General features: G+C 36.6%; 1 protein-coding gene across 1 annotated transcript in view; it reads left to right on the top strand.

Moving 5' to 3' along the window:
- The window catches only part of ANKRD31 (ankyrin repeat domain 31), a 61,560-nt gene extending 41,358 nt beyond the window's left edge, over positions 1–20,202 (top strand). The window contains exons 21-25 of the mRNA XM_067315472.1: positions 2,111–2,207; positions 5,079–6,129; positions 8,490–8,630; positions 9,267–9,363; positions 20,005–20,202. Of these exons, the coding sequence (XP_067171573.1) occupies positions 2,111–2,207; positions 5,079–6,129; positions 8,490–8,630; positions 9,267–9,363; positions 20,005–20,156 (1,538 nt within the window). The 3' untranslated portion in view covers positions 20,157–20,202. The remainder of the gene's footprint in view (positions 1–2,110; positions 2,208–5,078; positions 6,130–8,489; positions 8,631–9,266; positions 9,364–20,004) is intronic.
- Positions 20,203–23,984: the final 3,782 nt, after the last annotated feature.

Genomic DNA, 23,984 nt, shown 5'->3' with positions numbered 1-23,984 from the left:
AAGAAGCATGCCACCTGGAGGCATGAAAATACTGTGTGTTTCGAATCAACCTACTCATATGAGAAGGGATCATTAGACAAGAATGCCCACTGTTGGCAACACTCCTCAGTGATGAGTACATGAGATTCTGTTGGAGCTCCTCCATGGCCAAGAGCACCTATGTCTGTAGGTATAATAGTGGATGCAGCATTTTCATTATAGTGTGACTGCATTTTCAGGGTCCTAAAGTAATTTATGAGGAAAAAAAGAAAAATCTTAAGACAGGCATTGTAGATGACGGGCAGTTTCAGAAATGCTGGTGCCTGGAGGTGTCATTTGTCTTAAGTTATCAAATCTCAGTTCAGATTAGTCTCAAGAGCCTACTAAGTGACACTGACTTCCTAGGAGATCACGATGCTGGTGCTGCATAGCAGCTCGCATCTCTTGTGTCTGTTCCATGACCATTCAAGTGGCAGAGCGTGCTGCAGAAAGGCCTTTTATAAAAGTCTCTCTCCCTGGCTGCCTTTGCCATCTAGCCATGGCAGTGTAGTTTGGAGCAATTCTGGCCCATGAAAGTTTTGCTCCCTGACAGAAGGAAATTTCTTTAATTCCCCCCCACCCCGCCCTGCCAAGTCTACTTCTAAGTTAATTTCTACTATTCAGAGCCCAGATCTGTGATTGTGTTTGTGGAATCTGCTGTAGCTCCCAGCTGAAAATAGCTTGGAGCTTTCAAATTACTCAAATTATATTTAAAATAGTCAATTCATCCCTTTTAAAATAAATGTGAAATATGAAGTTGTACAGCTGTATAGCTTCCAAGTCAAATCTATGCAGTAAGACCTGCTAATTAAAATCATTAAATTTGCTTGAAAAATATTTGACAAACAGAGAGATGGTGTAATAGGCTGAGGCCTGTATGCATGGTAAAGCTGAAGCATTTGTGCATGATAAGGCTGAAACAGATCTATGCAATTTCCTAAATCAGGAAAATAAGAAATATCAGACTTTTCCTGTCTAGGAGCATGAGAGAAATGAACATGGTGATCCGTAACCACTACTGACAAAAACATTCGTAATCTGGCATCTCTCAAGTTAAACCATAGCTGTTGCTTGTGAGGAGGCTGATGAGACTGAACAAGACCATGGAAGAATACTGACAGTTTTACAGTATAGAATAAAAACCTCAAGGTGTTTACATGCCATACAATCTGCTCTAAATAGTAGAGCCTTTTCTATTAAGCTGCTTTAATAAGCGCAATATTTTAGTATTTTTCTATTTTAGTAAATAAGTAGATGTTGGTAGGTACTATGAAACAGCTCTCTGGAAAGATTTTATAAATCTCATTTTTAGTCCTGTAATTTCCCATTTTCCACAATAATAGAAATCTTTAATTTCTTGTTTTGGAATTTCAAGAATTAGATTATAGGCATTTAGCATATTATCCTAGTGGTATCCCCTGGTCATGACTGCTAAGCTTTCTGTTACATTATATGCCTAAGAAAAGAGGGCATCTAAAGAAGAGTTTTAATTCTGTTCTTATTTCAGAGAAATATAGCTAACAGCAAGGGAAATTTTATAACCCATTTTCATTTTATAATATGTAATTGAAACTATGTAAAACTACGGTACATGTGTTTTTAGCACATATTTAACTTGGAATAATCTAAGCTCATCAAACTATTTTATAATTCTTCAAACATAAGCATTTTAGTCACCTTCTTAAGACTTTGCAACCTCTGCAGGTAAGTTCTCATATAACTGTCATGTTGTGCAGTTCCTTTCAACGCAAAGACTTTCGGAAAGGTTTCAGTGCTTTTCAGCCATAGGACAGTGCTTTTATCTGTCCTGTTCTCTTAATAAATTCCTAGATGAGGCTATTCCCCATCAAAATTTTCTAGTACTTGGGCTATTTATCTTTAACATAAGTTCATATTTCATTCTTCCTATGAAGAATTTCATTAAAAGTACTTACTTGTAAATAGCTTTTAACATGCATGAGAGTATCAGCTAATGCTATAACAGTATTTTATTTTTTGGCTGTGTATTTGCTGCATCAAAAATGTTATTATTATAATTATTCTCTACTTCTTATTGCCATCATCATTTTGGTTATGTCAAAATATTGGACAGATGCATATATCCAAAAGCTGTCTCAGATACAAGATACTTTGAATGAAATGCTTGCAAAACAGAAAACCGAAAGGGATGCCCTTGCTAAAAAATACAGGTAGGTAGAATACAAGGTTTGTATTTGTAGAAATCTGTTTTTTAAAGCAGCACTGATAGAGGTTATTAGTTGGAGGCTATATGGTAACATGAAAGAAAAACCATGTGCTTTTCATTCAGATTTTGCTGAAGCATGATTCATATTAGCCTCAGTTACCTCCAATAAGAGTTCACAACAAGGAAGAAATTCAGGATTTAGCTAACTCATATTAATCATTTACTGTACACACCATGAGCACTATTAGGTAGTGAACACAGATGAAGGGTGAAAGAAAAACCTGTAGCAGAAGTTAGGGGGTGGAGGTGCTGAGCAGTTAGATGACTTTTGCAGCATCATGGAGGAAAGCAGTAGCAACTCAGACACTGCACTGAGTGTCCCTGTCTCCAGGGCTGTTTCCTTAGCAATCCTAGATTGGGAGTGATCAAGCAACAGCTCTCAAGAGCGATTCCGAACAAAGGCTTGCAGCGTGCTCACAACCCTTGTCTTGCGTGAGGACACCTCAGATGTGGGCTGGGAGAAGACAGGGACTATGTGAATTGTCAACTTCCTGCTGCTCTATCTTAAAGGCCTCTTGGCTGAGGAAATTAATTTGGTCTCCTCTGAGAGGGATTACCTGAAGACTGGTCATGTCATGAGTGCACAGCTAATAATATGGCATAGTATTCACATACTGCTAGGCCATCTGATGAGGGCTCCTACATGTACCTCATGTGAGCAGTATTTGTTTGGTCATGTAAAAGCTGCAGTGCGCAACTTTCAAGTCGTTCCATAGCACGCCATATAACCTGTCCGAGTGAAAAAGACTGAAACACCTTTGTCACACAGTGTTTTCCCAGCTATAAGAGATAAGATGCATAGATTACACAGATAATAAGAAAAAAAGAGGTTTTTATGTGCAGAGAAGTTAGGATTCCAAATCATCCTTGTGAACAAACTAGTGACTAAATAAAGAAACAAGGACAGCATAATTAATTTAGCATTTATAAAAATGTATCTGCCTTCTAATATTGAGTAAAACTGTTCCAGAGCAGAGTGATAAATATTTCCGAAGTAATGCAGGTGCCCTGCAGCTAATGCAACAGCTATCCATCAAATGTAATGAGCTACATGCCAAATTACATTATATTTCCTTTTTATTATTTATATGGCAAACATTTTATTTTTAACTAATTAGCATATAACTTTTTGTCGTGTGATACGTGAATGTACAGAAGATGAGGAGGCATCAACATGTTCTCCATTTTTGTTTGTTCCTTTGAGGATATTAAAATGTATCTCCCTATTAAGAAAAGTGAGCCAAAAAAAGCATTGTATTTGTTAGTGGCTGTAAGTTACTTTGCCTATGTCATTCAAGTCATCACTATCTTTCCCTCTTACTTTCTCTTCAACTGTGGTTATATCAGGAAGCTTTGCAATTTCTTCTGTATCTGTATAGCAATAAAGTATAGGCATACCTCATTTTATTGCGCTTTGCAGATATTGCCTTTTTTACAAATTGAAAGTTTGTGGCAACCCTGTGTCGAGCAAGTCTATTGGCCCCATTTTTCCAACAGCATGTGCTCACTTTGTGTCTCTGTGTCACATTTTGTACACTGTTTTTTTAGACATCATGCTATTGCACACTTAATAGACTACAGTATAGTATAAACATAACTTTTATATGCGCTGGGAAACCAAAAAATTCATGTGACTTGCTTTATTGTGATATTCACTTTATGGCGGTGGTCTGGAACCGAAACCGCAATATCTCCAAGGTATGCCTGTAACAAAGTTTCCCTGAAGAAATGCTGCTAGAAAAAGTACACAGAGTGTCACTGCCTTCAGTAGGCTTTCATACTGGCCAGGCTTACTCAGAGATCAACCTAATGCTGGTATGCTCACAGTATCAAGGTTTATGAATACATGTGATAGCAAATAATCTTACGGTACAACAGTGGACACCAATATTGCCAAACTGTGATTTAGCCCTGCTCAGCCTTGTTCTGCACCAAATGGTCTTGCTGTACTCCTGATCCCCTCAGCAGTCTCTCTTTTTCCCAGACTGGGATAGTGTTACCTGCATCTCTGCTATGGGTGGAGTCAAAAGCAAGCCACATTGCTAGTCTTTTTCCCACACCTTTGGTACTCCTCTGTCTCCGGCAAGGTGCCAGAGCAGTGGTGCAATCAACTGTCCCAGGAAAAGGGATTAGAAGAAAAGGGTATTATGCTGGACTTGTGGCTCTTGTGCCAAAAGAAGTGGAGAAAGATATGGAATTCCCTTCCAGCATGAGGAAGACCCTTGGGGAATGAGTCTCACAGGGAGATCAGCTCAACTATGGAGCAGATTCTCATGACAGGAGAGCGATTCCCAAACTAATATACAGTGTCCTAAACTACTCTGACTCCTCATCTCAAAGGTCTTTTTGGTATTACTACAACTGTGGTTTCGCAAAATATTTTGTGGTGTAAATACACTACAAAATTTCTGATAATATCATCCATTAGTAGCTCATCCAGAGCTTGTTGTAAAAGAATCCAAATTAGTACTGCAGAGGCACTGAATTCAATGAACAAATGTGTTCTGTGGTGATAAGAGACAAGCCCATGACAATATAGACCAAGCTTCAATTCTGTGAATTAAGGGTGATACAGGAGGACAAGGCTATTACTGTAGTTCTGATGCTTTGTGGCCTACTGCAGTTTGTCATGCATAGAGCCTGGGATTTCAACCATAAGCTTTATACGTGGTAAAAAGGTTGTTCAAATTTTGGAGGCTGGCAAAGTACCTTTAAGCACATTCCTGTTCTTTGTGGATTACATCTACTAAACTGTTTTTTGTGTGTGTTCAGAATAGCTGTGGTGTCTTTACTTTTACTTTTCTATTTCCTATAGGGCTTCTGTGGAATCTTTTAAAAAAGGAGCACTAAGGGAACAATTAGTTAAGCTTGCTTCTAGGCAAAAGAGTCTGTTGATTGTTGCCCAGAATCAGAAGGAATTAGTCCAGAAAATACAAAATTACAGAAAAGAAAAGCAAGTTTATTCAGCACATTCAAAGAAACAGATCTCAGACGCAGTTATTTGCTATGGAAATGGTAAAGGACAAGATTTAACTGCTGATAAAATCATGTGTCCTGATGTAGTTACGTTTAGTACAGGGCCTGGTGCCAGCATGCCTAATGGAAACAGAGTAGAAGCACATCTCTCTTTAGAAAATAGATTTTCAGCTCAGGAATGCAGCCAACATCCAAACAGCTGCTTGGCTGAGACAGGAGCAAATAAAGAATCAATTAGAAGCAAAGAGGTTTCTGATCATGCTTTGGTATCTGAAAACAGGGTGAGAGAATATCCTTTTGATAACATGTCAAAGTTGACAAATGCTGTGGAAGTGGTGACATTGCCTTCAGAACCTACTGTTTCCACTACTGAAACAAAATGCTTACAGCAAAAAGACATCGATTGTGTAGCAATTGCAGAACAAGGAAACAAGTCTCTCAATCCCCCTTCAGTGACGAACACATTAAATATTTCAGAAGCCCAAAGCGCTGTCGTCAGTAACAATGTCTGTCAGTCGACCAGTGGTTGTGAGCGGGTTCTTGCTGCTGAGGATCTACACAGATATGTAAATAAGAAAGACGCTTTCCAGCAGCAGCAAGAGATTGTGTCAACATCCATAGAGAATCTTCCTAATACTCCGCAGCAAATGATCTTTCAGAGTAGTGTTGAATCATTTAATGTCAACTCAATGCTTACAAGTCTTGTCTCAAATACAGATTATTCAATAAACTTCAACCAGAAATCTTCTTCCCAGAGCTGTAGTAATCAGGAATATGAACAAAAACAATTGAAGTACAGACGAAATAATAGGAAAAAACTTCAACTGATAGATCTACTTGAACTGGGAAGAATTAAACCAGGAGAAAATGTTTTAGAATTCAAAATTCAGGTAATTGATGAGAAATAATAATTTTACTTTTAACAAATAATGAAAAAAATGGAGACTAAATACTAGATACTGAAATGGAGAAACAGCAGTTCTCATAGTTTAGTCTGTATCTTCAGCACCTAATATTGAAAATTTTTATTTATTATTTGCAGATCGTATTTTATGAGTTTTAAGGGAAAATGCCACAATGGATGACATCATCTGTCAGACCATGATTTTAACACCCACAATATTACATATGTAAAATTTGTGTTTAACTTTGCATATCAGTTTGTTGACATTTGTTATTGCTAAAAACAGAGTAGAGTGGTTGGTCAACATTGTGTAATATCTGATTTTAAAATTGAAAGGAGGAAAGATGTTAAGGTTTTTATGACTAAATGTGATTCTTGGAAGGCATTATCAATCTCTCAGATCAAGAAATGTAACATCAAGGATTTCACTGAGCCAAGATAGACATGAATATGTGCAAAGTTACTTGCTTATGTGCCAGCTGGTTCTATAGTTTACACACTGGTATGCACTAAACCTGTTAAAAAAAAAAAAAAAGCAACTTCTTTTTAATATAAAAAGATGCCCCTGTGCCTCCAAATACAGAGCCGATTTGCATGGCAGCTGCCAGGGAACTGCCTCAGTGCTTAGTGAGCGATGCAATTATTGAGGGTTGTTATTGACTGAATTCCCAGCTGTGAGCTAGTTAATTTCCAGGGCAATATATTGATTCAAACATGAAAGGTTCTTTTCAGCTAACTCTCCAGGTGTAGTTAATGTAGAAAAGACTGCTTTTCTGCACCTATAATCTGCTCAAGAATGCTTTTCTGCTGAGATTATCAATTTTATGTGTTCTCATGTTCCATAACATAAGACACTGTGAGTAGGTCTCAAACTGCTCTACACTGGGTCATATCATAGATATATACACATTCTTCTTTTTTTTAAAGGACATGTAATATTCTTCAAAATGCCAAGATGACTAAGTTAAAGGATGAAGAACTCAATATGCTTACTGTCATCTCTCAAGACTGTTATCTGTGATGCCAGCTTGATGCATGTGGGTCTTAGGGACTTAAAACCCACTATAGAAATATTGATATTCTGGGCATAGAAAAGTTAATCTCTGTATTAGTCTGAAAATGGCACTCATTTTTTGTATTGGTAGGTAGCACTTCACTACCTTGTAGAGTTTGAAGTTCAGAGGCAATATCTATTGCATTTCCAAGAGGAGAAGATCAGTAAAGCTTCCTCCTATATGGTTGTGGATACCTACTTGATAAGAAGATACAATTAGTACATAAGCTTTACCTAAAGTTAGCTTTGGGCAGAAAGAATGCAGTTTTTGAACATTATAGACCCAAAGTGTGAAACTGTGAGCTGGATTTAGTGTTCATCACAATGTTTGAGTTAAACATCTTGGTTTGGATTCTTATAGATACAAAGCCAAGCCATTGGATACTGTAAGAAATCATTCAGTATTTTCTAATGGATCATTCTTTTATTCTAGTTATTTAAACTTGTATATACTCAGCAACCATATTAAGTTATGATGCAGTTTATCAGCCACTCATTTTAACATTATTTAACCATGTTAGCCTAACTGAGCCCAGTATAACAAAACCATAATTTACTGAACGGTGAACAGCTGTAAGCCATGCTCGCTGAGGTGCATATGTGTTTGCAGAACTGGGCTTTGCTTAACCAAAGGGAGAATAACAATAAATTCTTTTCTAATTAATTTTGCATAATGTCAGGCTGTCAGTTTCCTCTTAAAAAATTTAGGTGATTATGCTTAATAGCTGATGCAACTACTGATTTGGGAATTCTGATTTTAATGTCTGTTGACATCAATGAAATGCAGTTTTTGTGCAAAATATATGTTTCTTCTTTGAATCATTGTCAGGATTTCACTTTAGCATGCATTTGTTCCACCCATGTAAGGCAGATTGATTTCTAATAACAGTTTCTTGGTAGACAGACTTGCTCCCTGTGAGTTCCTGAGTTCATTGTTGCAAGTTAATTATATTCATAGCTCCTTTATGTCTAAGAGGAACTAAGATGTAAGTAGCGTTCTCATAAGCATTTGCTATTAAAAGGAATTTTATCTCACACACAGGGGGATTTGTCCTCTGGCAGTGGTATCTTTGTGACCAAAACATCTCATTGTGGAATAAATCATCATATTTTATATATCATAGCTTATGATAGTGGCATTGGATTCTTTAGAACTTCTTCAGCAAAATATAGAATTAGCTGCAGCTCTTCAGTAATATGGTCCTTCAGAATTTTGTTCATGTTTTAAGGATATTAATTCAGAATTGTAAATTTATAAGTTGCAATTTTATTTCTTAATTTTTCTTTGTTAGGAATTTAGTCATAAAGCCACACTCTTGGAGGATGGCAAGATCAAAACCAGTAACAGAAGAATACTTCAGAATCCAGTTCAGTGGGTTAAAGAACTACTAGGAAGTGATATTTCAGTGACCTGGAAGTATGTGTGGAATAAGGTAGGCCTGATTTTACTCCTAAAAATAGTAATAACAAATTGGAATTATAAGTCTCACAAATATATTATTTATAAGGTAAAAACACTCAGGAAATATTTTCACCTTTTTGGATCTCCTTATGGTTCTTAAAGCAAAAGAGTGCACAAGCCCAAATTAAAAACAAAAACCAAACAAATTCTTACAGTTAATGGATAAGCAGCAAACAAAGATCTAGATAGCCCCCCCAAAAGTGTAGCTGTAGTGTGATAAACTACCCAAAAGTGTTGAGAAAATGTGGAATGCCCGCTCTGTGAGTTGTTGGTGCTTTGAAAGAATAGTTTTAAAAATGATTAAGAGACTGGCAGAAAAAACTGAGAAGCTGCTAAGAGAATAAAAAGTAGCAAACTCATCAAAATGTCAAGGTGCCAGGGACAAATGTTGCAAAAGTATTCGCAGAGTGTAGAGGACTTCCCAGATGTGTTATGTTTTTTCATTCAGAATTCAAATTAGCAGAATTGTCACTTTATCTTGATAGACACAGATCAGACTGTTAAGTGCATAAAGTCAATTTTGAAAGAAAAGTGAAATTTTTACACTTATCACAAAACCCACAAATAACTAAAATGACCAGTTATCCATTTAGATTTGTTTGAACAGGTTACATATCTTGGGACACAGCTGTCAAAATTTCTTGTTGAAGAAGTGTCTGTTTCTAATGACCTGGAATTACCATCACAACAAAGAGAGCCTGTGGGTATGTACCGGTTAAAATCTAATATTCACCGTGACTGGAAGTAGCAGAAAGCAATTTCTAAAGAGCTTAAATTCCACAGTTCCGCTATTGCATATTGATTTCTTCTGGGCTCCATGCATGCTTATCACAGGTCCCACGCTTGAAAAAAATAGTGACAGAAATTACACTGGATCTTTAAAGTAAAGTATATCTTTCTTTTCTTCCATAAAGTGGTTGAATGAAGAGAAGAATTATTAATGATTTGGTTGCTAAGTAACTTTATGTTAAAAAAGTTTAATATATACAGAAATAAAGCTTTTAATAACCTAATATAATACTTGTTTACTGTGATGGAAACTCAGATACACAAACATAATTTTTAATCACATATAAATATTAAAATTAAAATAAATAATCTGTGTTGGTGGAGATCCCGCTATGCCCAGCTAACAGTAATGACTAGAGGGATATTTTATTCTCTAAAAATAAGCAAATCATAAGAAACAGAGCGTATTAATTTGACATATGACACTGAGCAACTTTTTCAGAACTGCCTAGCAGACTTCAGAACTTTAGCTTAATTTTGATAAATAATGTATTCCCAGGGAAAACTGATCCCTTTGATAGCCAATGGCACTTAGACTTGGAAAAGCTTTTGGATGGTTGTGACTGGTTATGTTAACTTGATGAATCAGTGCACCTCATGTGAGCGGGGGTATCAGGCTTTGTCTGTTCTTAACCTACTAAAAATAAATTCAAATATCTTCATTTAAAATATCTAATCTGATGTTCGAAACACCATGTATTTGTGTCAGGCTAAGAGCATCCAGATGGTGAGTTTACATTGCCCTGCTTCAGTAACTTTTTCTTGCAAATAGTTTAAGATGACAGTGGTGTTTAATCATCAGCCTTATGTGGAAACTTGAGAGAGGGAGTGCCAAAGACGATGATCACACTGGAAAGTAGGTGTTCTTGGTTTCAGTTCCATTTCAGATGCTATATGGCCACATATATGCTGGGAAATTGAGCAGTGCCTTAAAAGTTCCAGAAGATGATTAACCTGCACCATTATATTGTGAGAACAGTTGTGGACATTTAGGCACCTCCCAGACAATTTCCAGGCCTGGTTTGAGAATTAGCACGTTCCAAGTGACATTCCCAAAGAGCAGTTTGCCTGCAGCGAGCCTGCTTGGAAGCATAGGAGAGTTTGTTAGCCTGGATGTGAGCTATTCTGTGCCACTTGCCCAGGGACATTCCCAGGCACTGTTTAATTTTCTAGTATGCTTATACCCTGTGTGCATTTTATAAAGTAAAAGTTTATCCTGATTTTTTAAGGAATCAATCTTGTCTTTCTAGATTAATGAATTGTATTTTCTTCTAGACAACCTAGAGCATCTTTAAAAGAGAAGGCTTAGGCCTGATAATTTGAGCGTTTTTTAGAGGAGGAGAATCCCCCTCCCAACCCTCCAGCTTCCCATATCTTAGCTCAGTGTTCTGGTCACTGTGGTAAGAAGAGGATGAGGAAGTTGAAATAAAATGATACAGGCTGTAGTCCTGTTTCTTTCTAACCATCTTTTAACAAAAAGAAGCAGCTACCATGAGATTTTGTACAGAGCCTGATTTAGGAAGCAATGTCATAAGAACCCCAACCAAATCAAGGTCCCTAGGAAAGACAGATGAAGGAGTTCCTATTCTGTGGGTGCTGACAGCATAAGAAAGGTACCAACTTTTCAGGGCTGTTGAGACTCAGGTACCTCCAGGTTTGTACAGCAGCTGAATTTTAGGCACCTGAGGAACATTAACGCAAAAAACTGAAGAGCCCATGAAGTAAAAAAAGTCCGAGAGCAATGCAGATTTTTAGCATAAGTTTTAAGGATTACAGTTTTGGAGTTAGTCATCTAATTCCTAACTAAATTTCACTTTAGACCTGTATGTCTCTTTGAGCCTTCGTCTTTAGTCTCTCCTAGAATCATGCTAGCAGAAAGCTGTAATTACTCTATTCAAGTGTGAGAGAGAACTAAATATTAAGAAGATAAACAGTATTTCTAGGCTGTCTATATGTAGCAATGCAGAAGAAACTGTGATTATGTGGCTTGGAATTTATCCCTCTCTGTTTTCTGATACATGTAATAGAGATTTAATGTTTACCAAAAAATAGCCAAGAATAAACAAGGATTAAGAAGCAGATGTCAGCTGAATAGCAGATGTCATTTGCAGAGCAGATGTTGGTGTCAGAATTTTCATATTCAAATTTCAGTGAAGTCACTTAAAATAACAGCATAATAAGTACACTTTTAATAAGTGCAATATTAAAATTCAGAATCTCCTTTCACTGGAAAACCCTGCTATTCTTGCCTTCATGTTTTTGGAGGAAAGCTGAGAAAGATAATGAATGTAGTTTAGTAGTTTAGAAATCAGGACACAGACTAAGAACCTCAAATTTAAAATTTGCTTCTTTATCCAAATATCATGACTTAAAGAAGCCTGACTAAGCATATCTAAATCTTTTGGGTTGGATATTACTGAAATAGTAATACATCATCACCATCAATAATACTAATAATAATAACATGGGAGAGGAGAAGTGTAAAAAAACCCAGCATCTGACAAATGGCCTTTCTGTGTAAACTATAGCAGAATATTCTATTAACTACACAATGTCCCCATATATGTGACTGTAAAAGACAGGGAGATATACTATATATACTTTATATTTCATACTTTGGAAACGAAGTGAGATAGTAGATGAATACTTGTACTCAGAATATTTTTCCATCTCATAGGTATTTCAAAGTACTGCTGTTATTTGAGTTCTGGCTTCAAAATGAATCTTTGATGGTATTTGAATGCGTACTGTGTTCTCTTCTTTAGGACATAAAGGCAAAATATTTTAGAATATTTTCTAGTGCTTATAACTTCCAGACATTTGCTGCAGGTAGTTATGTACTTTATAAAGAAACAATTAGTTCTGCCCATAGAATTTACAAAGCCCTATATTTTCCAATAACATGCCATGCCATGTTATTGGCATGCATGCCATGACTGAAGTACAGGCTCACACCAACAACACACTCGTCCTTTCCAAGATCCTCTACCTACTCTTATTTGACCATAAGCTGATGATGAACATTTGACCATGACTGACTTGGAGTTGAGCTAAGTGGCTGTCAAGAACCCCAAAAAATCCACATTTTAGGAGCCTGGAAAGGGAAGAAAAAAAGCTCCCAAGAGCTACATGTCATGTAAGCCAATTCTAATAATTCAGTTCTAGTAATTCAATATCTGTGATTTCTTATCTGTAAGTCAGTTTTGTCTGAAACTGGCATATCGCTTCAAAAATGATTAGGTGACAGTCAGTGTGATCACACAGAATTATAGACTAATGTAGGTTAGATGGGACCTCTGGATGTCTCTAGTCCAACCTCTTTGCTCAGAGTAGGGCTAACTTCCAAGTTAGATCATGTTGTCCAGGGCCTTGTCCAGTCAAATTCTGAGTCTCCAAGGATGGACATTCCACAGCGTCTCTGCACAACCTGTTCCAGTGCTTAACTATGCTCATGGTGATTTTTTTTTCCATATATCTAGTTGGAGTCTGTGTTGTTGCAACTTGTGACTGTTGCCCCTTTTTGCTGTGTACAGAAGCCTTGTTTCCTTAGAAAACTGAGCTAAAGGTAAACAAAATGACCCCTAATCAGTAGCTTTAAACATTGGCACTCCGGCATTTTTACTTTGTGAAACAAGTTGTAAAAGAAATCCTTTGATAATCAACCCATCTTCTTAATTCATCAACTACTCTTTAACATTTTCATCTGCTTTGGTGGTCCTGTGAAAACAGAGAAGACTGAGACAAATAGAATTGTTGTAAATAATCTTCCTATTACACATCCATCTTTTCCTATCTTACTTATGAAAACAGTAAACGAAAGGAAATGTGATAAACAGCAAGCCTCAAGAGGCAGTGGCTTCAGCTACTACATTGCTTGGAACATTTCCAAAGGAAAAGACAGACTTTTGACACTGCACTCTAGTAGTGTCAAATGAATGCATGTAGGAGACTACCTGATGATCCTGCTTACCTTGGTGAGCGTTCAGACTATACCACACTTCTGTCTTTTCTTTCAGGAGTGACTTTTAACAAAGTTGGGACAAAGCATCTAAACAAAACAGAATTCAGTTTTTAAATCACCACACAATAATAACCTGAGGGAAAGCTCTAAAAGTTGCTCTGAGGCTGCACATAAAACCCACTGAATGAGTCACAGCTCCTGTAGATTGTGCCAGTGCATGAAAAACATGAACTGTTGTTTTTTGTATCAAATAGTTGTTCTGACCTGAGCTGTAACTTGATTTCTGCTTTGTCTTCTATCTGGTTCTTCCAATTTGCTCTTCATTGTTTTATAAACTGCAAGAACTTTAAAGCAAGTTCTCTTCTTTTAATTATGCAAGGTTGGCCCTGGAACTGTGTCTGATCCACTAACCTGACACACTAAATTCACAGTTTATAAAATGGTTCAAAATAATATTAGAGAACTGTGCATTTTCCTTTGAAATGAGTATCCAAGTGAATCATTGCATAATTGAGTAGACAATAATTCAAAATAATATATTTAAAAAGAAAGAAACATATGATGGGAAACTGCAGCCTGCTAGTGATACCAAGAAATAGTCTCCCAGTAATCCTTTTAAAACAATCTTACTAGCTTTTAACAAAGGATACTAACGAATGCATTTGTTGTTGTTGAAAACCTCAATAATTTTTTATTTAAACAGAATGATGAACTTAATCCAGGTTTAGATTTGTGAAACTGAAAGGTCACTTGAACAGCTGTGTAAAAATGATTGCATTAGGAAAATGGAATTAGGCATTATATTTTAAAAGTACTTGTTTTATTACATTTTGTTTTATTTCTTCATAAATTCAATCTAGAATATAAACTTTTAGAGGAGGCTGTAGACATTTCCAGATTGGTATTTGCATGTATGTTAATCATGCTACTCTCAATTTTGGGGGAAGAATTAGATTCCAGCTATTCTAAAGAAAAATAAGATTGTTTTAGAATAAAAGACATGAACTCTTGATCTCTAATCATACTTGCAAATCCTTTTTCCATCTAGACATATCTTTATGTTTCAAAAGTAGAGAGTAACAGAAAAGTCACTCTGGATCTGTTGATAAAATACGTTCAGAGAAGAATGATTCTAGTTATATAATTTTTTTTCTGCTCTATGATTTTTTTTTATTGCTTCTGTAATCTTTTCTGTAGGAAAGAACTATTGTTCTTTACTGAGTAGACAAAGAAACGTTACTTTCTCAATCTAGCATTTTATATAGACTCCAGAGAACAGAATAATAACATATGAATTAAATTCCAAGTTATTGTTATACAAATTCTAGATATAGGCAAATGATGAACTGAACCTACAGATCATCCATGGTGAGTAGCATCTGATATGTGAAGGAAAGAACTGCACGCTGGGTGAGTATCAGAAGGTGGTTTAAGTCCTCCTGGCACAATTTTAGCTGTGCCATGAAGCATCTACAGTCAGCTTAATCCATTAAGCAATTTCTAATTTTAAATGATTTAATTATTTAATAAGAAATTATAAATAGCCTTCAGATTTTCCAGAAGATAGTAATTTAAAAAATACAGCATTCATAATTTAGGGCCACCTGGTAAAATAGTTTTTTGGGAAAAGGTACTTTCAGAATCTGGGTGGGGGAGGACACAGAGGGTCGCAAAGCAATTAGCCACCAGTCCATGCTGGCCTCTACTGTTTAGGAGGTGGACACCTTAACTTTAGGTGTCTGGCTGGCATGGCACATCTAACTTTTAGAATAACGATCACCCCTTACTGATCTATTTGTAAAGACAGAGACCTTGGACTGTAGAATTCACAGGCAGAAAAATCTGTTGAAATGAAGATCTATATCGCATGAAGTGGTTCAGGAACTGTGGAGAGCCCTGGATAAAAGCAGAGTCATTTTCAGGAAAAAAAAATGTTGTAAGGTTTGGTCAGTGAAATATCCAGTCTTGTAATGATGACTGGTCCACTGACATCTCTTTTTTCAAGATACCAGCTCTTAAACAGCTGAAAGAAAAGTTATTTTCAAAATCACCACTAGCACGGGAAGAATTAGTCTGCCTCAGATCAGTGGCAGCCTTTTAAGAGTCACTGGATCTAAAAATGCTGTTTTTGAGAGACATTGACTGTCATTTCCAAGAGCTTATTTGGTTTGCAGAGTCAATAGCTACTGCGGTTCCTGGATTATAACTGTTCTTTTGTTTTGTTAGGTTCTTGAGAGGAGTGTGGAAAAGCCATAGGAAACTTTAAAGCTTTCAGAAGACTCTGTTTTGTTTTGTTTTGTTTTGCTTTGCTTTAATATATTGTGGAATTCTAGATCAGAGACTGTCATCTTTAAGTGTGTAGTTCTCAGATCTTTTGTTTGCTTATCCTAGTATAGCCTACCTCTGGATAGCTGCACATAACCAGATCCATTTTACTCAGAAGAATAACATCTCCTGTGTCTTTGCCACAGGTATCACAAATCAGTTAGACATTTTCTGAAATGTAAGGATAATCTTTACCTGTATTACTGAAGTATTCAAACTAGATTTACTAATACATGTAAATGACTCAAACATTTTGATGGTTAAAATGCAAGAGCATTTCAATCCCTATTACAAATAATTTACAGCAGTAACAAAGCTATAAAATTCTTAACTATCTCTGGATGATTCCAACACTTTCTTATTTAGGAAAAGCAAGGAGGATAAAGATGGTATAAGTATGTTTTAAAACTGAACTTTCAGGGGGTATTTTAATGATCAGAGAATGGTGGCTCTGCGCAGAAGTAGCAATCTTTGGTGAATAACCTTTAGGCAAGATTCTGGTCTGAAATTTGTGTTTTTGTGCCACTAGCTAGAATCCTCCTTAAATACCATTTTCAGGTTCTTGGCTACTGCAGAAACAAGGTGTCATAAAGCTACAACAAAATGAAAACAAAAGTTGAAACACATTTAGAACGGTTTCAGAACTATTAGCCTAATACAGATACTAACAAAGACAGAAAAGGTATAGGCAAGCAGGGTGGAAAAAGTAACAAGGGAAGACCTGTTTTCCTCTGATTTATACAAAAAGCTCATTCTGATATTAATACCAACTGTAGAGATACTTCATGTTGTGGTTCATGAAGGTGGCAGAAAACTGAGAGCAATTAACAGGACAGCAAAGCTGGTAAAGCAGAAAGAGAGCCTTTCTCTGTGCATACTACCTGACTAAGCTTTTTCTCTATGTGCCTGAGGCTTTGTTTTGCACACTAGTATTGGAACAGTTCTCCACTGCTAACAGCCTGTAAGCTGCCCACCTTTTGTAAGGGAATGAGAGTTAACAGAAGTCAAAAGGGAGAAAGGAAACTTCAAAGCAGGTATTAAAAGGTTAAAAATAATAGTAAGCAAAGAAGGAGATGGAAGGAAAAAAAGCGAGAAAGAAAAATGAAAATGGGAAGGATGTTAATCAGCTGTCAACTTTTATTATTCACTAAGGTAAAGTTGGATTCATTATAAGGGAAAATGTTGACATGTAATTTACAAAATCTTATTCCAAAAGGTAAAACATGAATTTGACCCAAAGGAGTCAGCAAAGAGACCCATCAACTGCTAAAAAAGTTATTTCAGTAGATTTATTTAGTCATACCTGTATTACACTGTCAAATTTGATTTTAGAATTTCTGTAAATGAGTTAGAATATTGCAGTGAGGGCTGAAAGGACGAGGTCCGGTTTCGTACATTGTCAGAGATCAGAGTCACCGATAATGGCTTTTTCTGGTGGCAATACTCCTCCTCTTCTTCCCTAACAGTTTGTTGCTTGTTTGTGCTTGAGATCACTATGATGAGGAAGAGAAAAAGCCCTTTAAAAATCAGCAGAACAAAAACGGAGGGAATGACATGCTGAAATGTATACAGCCATTTTATTTTTGGAGACATAATGTCCATGAGCAAATGAAGGTAGCCATCTCATCCTACATGTTGGTACTTTTCCTCCCCATTTCCATCGTTCATAAGTAAAGAATTACTCTTGGAGTCAGGGCAGAGGACTTCGTCTTTAAAAAGTTCTAGAAAATGTGAACCAGATTTATTTAGTGAGATTCTTAGATAAAGGGCTCAAAGATTATAATTTTTCAGGCACATCGGAGGCTAAGGATTGGGCTGCAAAGCATTTATGCCTGTGCTCTTTCAGCAGAAGCTGTTTATTTCACAGCCTCAGAGTTCTCAAAACAAGTCTAAAGCTATTGATTTAAAGAGGTTACAAGTTCCACAGTCTGTGCCAATTGATCTAATGTGCTCTGCAAACCTTCTCAAAGGCTTTATAATGTATAAACATTTACTGAAATCTGATAATATCTAAGAGCTTTGCATTTTCACAGCAATTAATTGCAGAATTTTAGACCTAAGTTCATTATTAAAACAATGATATGCCATGTTGTCAAGATATATATCTATTTATCTATATATATTTAGAACAATTCCTATCTGAAAAGCCACTATTAAGAAGAGAAAACATTCCCAAAAGTAAAAAAGGAATGTCTTTTCTCCAGTTATGGTTTCTCAAAATAGGTTGTTAAATTAACTTCAGACTTTGCCAAGAATTTTTCCTGTGCTTAGAAACAGCATATGGAAATTTCAGGAGGAAAAAGAGCTTTTTTTAACAAACCAAAAGGGTAGTCACACCTGTCATGGGAATTACTATGGGAATTGGCAGCAAGTATACTACTACGGACTCTATATTAAAGATAACCTTTCAGCTCAGTTTATGCCATAAATCAAAAAATATATATATCACCATATCAATCAATCACCATATATCAAAAAAAATCCCCAGGCTTATTTCAAAGATCATTTTTTCTGGGACTGTTGTTCTTAAAACTATTATGTGGCTTCCCATCCAAGCATTCCTGTTCATACTATTTGACACATTACTTCTGGTTGTCTATGTAGGTGACTTCCTCTGGTGTGACTGACCACTATTCATAAAGGGTAAAGACTTTGTGTGAGGAACATTGTAATATAACCTCTTGGACAGGACACAAGTATTCAGTCTGTCAGTCTTTGCTTGACGTAGTCTGGGGTACTTGAATACACCCCAGACATCAGACTGTATCTCCCTCATGCTTTTTGTTCCATTGTGTATTGTATAATGGCATGAGTGTATTGAAGTTTCACTGATTTAAGATACTGAATGAAATCCTTTTCTCACTGAAGCCAGATGTTTTACTGTGAATGTTATGGGTATGGAACAGTGTATATCCTCTTGTGCAAGACTGTATATTTATGATTCTAAACACAGAGCTGTCAGTAGTAATTCACCAATTCACCACCCTGCTGCTTTGAGTGGTGAGATCCTTGAAATTGGGAAGTGGCAGGCAAATCCCTACTGATCATGAAATGTAGACTTAAAAGAAGATACATGAGAAGATACACTGATTTTTTTTTTTTTTTAACCATTGGGACCTATCAGTGTTGTCAGGTGCATGAACATCATATGTTGTATTCTAGAATCAGTGTAGGTGACACAATTGGAAAACCTTGATGAAAGAGAAAGACTAACTTTTGCAATGTCACATTGTAGCCAAGAAATAAGTGCAAGCTAAATGAACAAGTGGTGTAGCTTCAAACATGCTTTGTCTGCATTTTAACAATCTGATTAGATCTGGCTGATCTAATCATCTTGAAATACTTACCCTATTTTGTCTCTTAAAATTCTTGAATGTTATCTGAACACTGGTTTGTTTGGGTTTTTTTAAAAAGCAAAGGCCATCCCTTTCATGACAACCCTCCTTCTCTTGATAGCAGCTGCTAAATATGACAGTTTTGTCCTCATTGACAGTTTCGGTGTTGGGCTGGTTTTGACAGCTTGACTACTCTGATGTTTTGTGCAAAGGAATGTAAAGGATATGGATGAAAGATGAACAAAAGCAAATACCTCTGAAAACCCAAACACCTTTTGCATTCTGTGCTGTTATGGAGAAAATGTCTTGTAATATTTGTTACTGCTGGATCTTTATACTGTTATTTTGTTACTGATTTTAACAGTGAAAACGAAAACTGCAAGGGTCAAATTCTCCTGCAGTGACACTAATGCCTTAGTTTATGCATCGCAGTAGTTGCTTCGGTCCAGCAGATATTTAAATATTGCAAATACCCATTGTTCAATCCTGCAGTTTCTTGTATTCAGGTGTGCTTCTCCCTCTTTATATAGTCCACTCTGGACTGTAGGAAGGGCCTGGTGAGAGGGATTCCTTTATTTTTGGCATGTATACTAAGCTTACCCATTTGTGGAGATAAAAGTGAAATTTAAGCAATACTGAAGAGCTACATTTTTATATCTGTTTCCACAGGGGGCCATTATATAGCTGGAAATGGCTAGAAGGATTGCTTTCTCACCCTGGGCACCAAAAAGTGTAATACTGCCCTTGTCTGAATGAAATCTGGGTGCAGTGTTGTGCCTGTACCACAGATTACATGGTTGTTACAGGATTCCTAGGACACAGGGATCTGTAATGCTTTACATGCTTCTAAAGAGCTATTAATCTAAATAGTGCCAGGAATTGCTTTCCATTATTTTAATATAAACGTTCTAATCATTTTCTTTCCTTTTCAACAGGCTCTTCTGTCCAGTTCAACTCATTAGAAAATCTGATCCATTTTCTTCTATTCAATGAGATAGTAATAGTACATAAAGATGAGTTTCTACCATGTCATATAATGGAAAAACATTGGAATTTCTATAAAGAATGTGAAGATTTTGGATTTTAAAGACTTCTTGAGTGCTGAGGGTTTTTTGCTTCATCATCACTTGAAAGTAAACGTTTGAACTTTTAGAATTAAATGTTTTATTACCATCGTTTTGATAGATCATTTGCCTGGCACTTAGAATGGACTGAAAGACTCCCTGGATAAATGAGGAACTGGAGAGTACTTTGTAGCAGGTAAGGATAACTGTCAGTATTGATTTTTTGTTCTGTAGGATTATGAAATGGAGAAGTAGACAAGGACCTGTTTGACACTGGTATTCACTGAGAATTGTATTGCATGCTGATAATTTTGTATGCAACTCCACTGATTTCCATGGCTTCATAGCTGCCCATGCTCAGTGTGCAAGCCTCCATGGAAGCAGATAGGTATCAGCACTGATAGTCACTTTTTATGTGTAACTTCAGAACCAGTCTGCCTGACCATATGCTATTGGAAATGGCTGCAAATGTTTGTGTAATAACATAAGCTGTTAGGTTAGGCAAAAATCAAGATGGGCAGCTTTGAAAATCGCAAACAACTTTTTTTTACACGATAGGGATATATGCAGACATTTGAGAGGAGGTATGTGCTGCAAGAGGTTAAAAGAAGAATCTTGAACAATTGAAGTGCTCAGACAGGGAAATTCCATTGATGTTCCAACCAAATACATCTGATAGTCAGAAAACGTGCTAGCATATGGCAGGAAATACAATGAGCTCATTTCTGGTAAATGAATTTTTCAATCTAAAAACGTCTTAGATACTCACCCTGATCTCTGAAGGATTTCTATTTGTTTTAATTTTACAATATGTGAATCTGCCTCAGTAGCATATTTATACACATTTGACTGTCATGAGAATTATCTCCGTTCAAATTGCGTTCTCTTTCTTCCATTCTCTGGATTATAAGGAGAGATGTAATAATCACACCTACTCCTCCTAACTCCAGTGAATGGGATGAGGAATATCTCCTGTCAGTATATAACAAGCTCAGCTAGCTATTTGAAGTGGGGAGAGCTGTTCTGCAGGGATTTTATTAGTGTCTTAAACAGAAGAAGGTTTAGGGAAGAGAGAGAGGGTTCTGATGGGCAGGATGTTAATGCTGTGCCCTAGGATGCATGAGCGATCATTACTTGATGGGACTGTAAGGGTGAAAAAATGCAAACTGCCAGGAAGCCAAAAAAGTTAGACTACTGAGCGATAGGTGTTTAATAAAGGTCAGGTTCCACGCAGAAAGAAAATGGAACATTCTCACAGCTGCTGCAGCAAAACAAACCTAAAGGCATATTGGTTTAAAGGAACTGCTCATTCAAATAGCTCAAAACATCTATAGAAGAAGGTATCAGTTCCCCATTAAAAGTGACATATTTTTGACTGTTAAAATTACTACCAAATTACTTATTTATGAGTTTCTCTGACATTTTTTCTCTGTTATAAGATGTTTAATAAAATTAATGTATAAAAACTGGAAGGACTTGACAGTAATACTTTTAGTTCATTGTATTAACATGATTATGTGACCTAAGGCAATAATGAGATGCAGTGTCAAAAAATCTGATTGATTCAAGATGGGTGAAGAGGTAAAAAGGCAAAGTGTTACATGAAAACTGCTGTCGCTTATTGACACTACATGTAAAAGTAAATTATAACTTTTTTTCAATATTTATGTAAACATCTTAAGAAAGGTGTTAGCTTAACAACATAATCTGTTTTAATACGACTAACAAATATAGGGTTCTACCTCCTAAATCTTCTTGTAAGCATAAATTTTCCAAATTCTGCCTACTTGAATTTTTTTTTTTAATGTAAAGACCAATTAAGACATGACAAGAGTCATGCCATCATGAATAGGATGTTTTGTTTTCTCTGTTTAAATTTGTGCTTTCTAAGTGTACTTCTGCATAAAAATTTAAGCTGTTATTACAGGTCAAAGGTAAGCAACTAGCATTGATCCTAAGTACAGCAGAGTAATAATGCCCCTGCTCACACGCCAGACAGCAGTGGTTAGGTGCTCCCAGCTCCTCGTGCTCCTTTCATTATTCAGTTCTCTTATTTATTAGACCACTTCTCTACTCCTAGGCTCTGAATTAGTGCATATTTTGTGCAGAGCAGAATAAAGGAGAACAGGACATACAATGCAAAGAATACAAAAAAGCTGGCATTCTGTCTGCTGTTAATATCCAGATAGGGAATAAGAGGAGAAGGAGATGATGCAGGGAACAAAAGCCACGATTTCAGATTCATATTCCCACTGATTTTTTTTTTCATCAAGATCGAGTAAAAAAAAATCAGTGGGAAGATTAATACCAGTGAGGAAGCAAGCAAGGCACAAAACAAAAGCATGGGAGTGAGAAGGAAGATAAGCAGCTGGGAGGCAGACAACAGAACACGGAGTCATAGATTTTAAGGCCAGAAGGGACCAATGTGATAATCTGACCTCCTGAATAACAGGGGCCATAGGTTATGAAATGGCATAAGGAAGGGAGACAAGGGGGAAAGAGACACTGAAACAAAGACAAAGGTACGGATAGCGCTAAATTCACTCTAGGCAGAGGATCAGCACAAAACATTGCACCTTCTTGCTGCGCAAAGCTGAATTATTTAGGAAGAACAGATAAGGTAAGAGAAACGTGGGAATAAAGGCCAGCTTTGGAAAGGTATCTGAAGTGCTGTAAGATGCAAATACCCGTTGTTTTTTTGATGGTGGTGCCTATGGAAATTCTACTAAAAGTGGGGAGGGGGAAGAAGCAAAAGAAAAAGCGGAGTAATGTTGCTATGGGAATTTGAATAAATTCTTGGAACAAGTTGGTAAGTATAATTATGGTACGGAAGTGAAGATTTTTTTTCTGTTTTTCAAACCTTAATGTTAATTGGGGGAAAACAATATATTCAAATGCTTAAGAGAATGAACAACTTATATATGAGGTCTCGACTCTTTTTCTGGTCACCAGTCATCAAATAACCAGTCAGGTAGGAAATCATATAGACCATCTGGAATTTGAATGTTTAAGTTTCTGGCTTTTTTTTTTTTGTAAAATAGTATTAGAGTTGTCATGGTCTAAGCATATATGTAACATAAATTTTATACATGGAAATAATATCTTTTATTCGCTAATTTACCTGGAAAAAATAGGTAAGTTTTCAGGCATATAAGTCCTTTATGTATACAGAAACTTTAAACATTGCTCCATAGACTTAATAGCTTAACAGCATGGACAGAGACTTAAAAGCTGCAGTCAGCTGAAGTACATGGACTAAAATGTGGCTTTTGAAATGAACCTGTTCATGGTGAGGAGACAATGGGGAAGTGATAACAAGAGGAGTGATTTTTCTTTTGTCATAGTCAAAGTGTGCCAAGACAAACAAAAAGAAGAATAGAAGCTTAAATGGGATACAGGAAGGGGGTGAAACAGTTAAAAGATGGGACTGTATTCAAAGAACTTTGAAACTCATATACATATGTATTTATTTCTCTTGGTAATGTAATTTTGGCTTTGTCCCTGGCAGAAAGTTTTACCAGTTACACCAATATAGCAGTGTAATCACCAGGTGGCATGTGTCCCTTTGATTTTGCTTATGTTACTGTGGAAGGAGCTCAGACATATAGTTAAATATAATTCAGTCACAGTGGTTTAAGCAATCAGTATCCATCAGCCGAGCTGTCGTAACTGTGCTCAGCTGCAGGTAAGCAGTAAGCAGTTAGCAGTAAGCTAACTGCGAGGTCTAGGCTAACAGAGCGGGCAGACGTGCTCTGGAGGCCTCTTGCGAAGTCGCGGGGCAGCCCGTGCCGCAGGGGCGCAGGCCCTCCGAAAGCGCCCCAGCGCTTCCGTGCCGAGCTCAAAACCCTGGG

Source organism: Apteryx mantelli, chromosome Z (assembly GCF_036417845.1).
Source record: "Apteryx mantelli isolate bAptMan1 chromosome Z, bAptMan1.hap1, whole genome shotgun sequence".
Classification (NCBI taxonomy): Eukaryota; Metazoa; Chordata; class Aves; order Apterygiformes; family Apterygidae; genus Apteryx; species Apteryx mantelli.
This window is presented reverse-complemented; position numbering and strand designations above follow the sequence as displayed.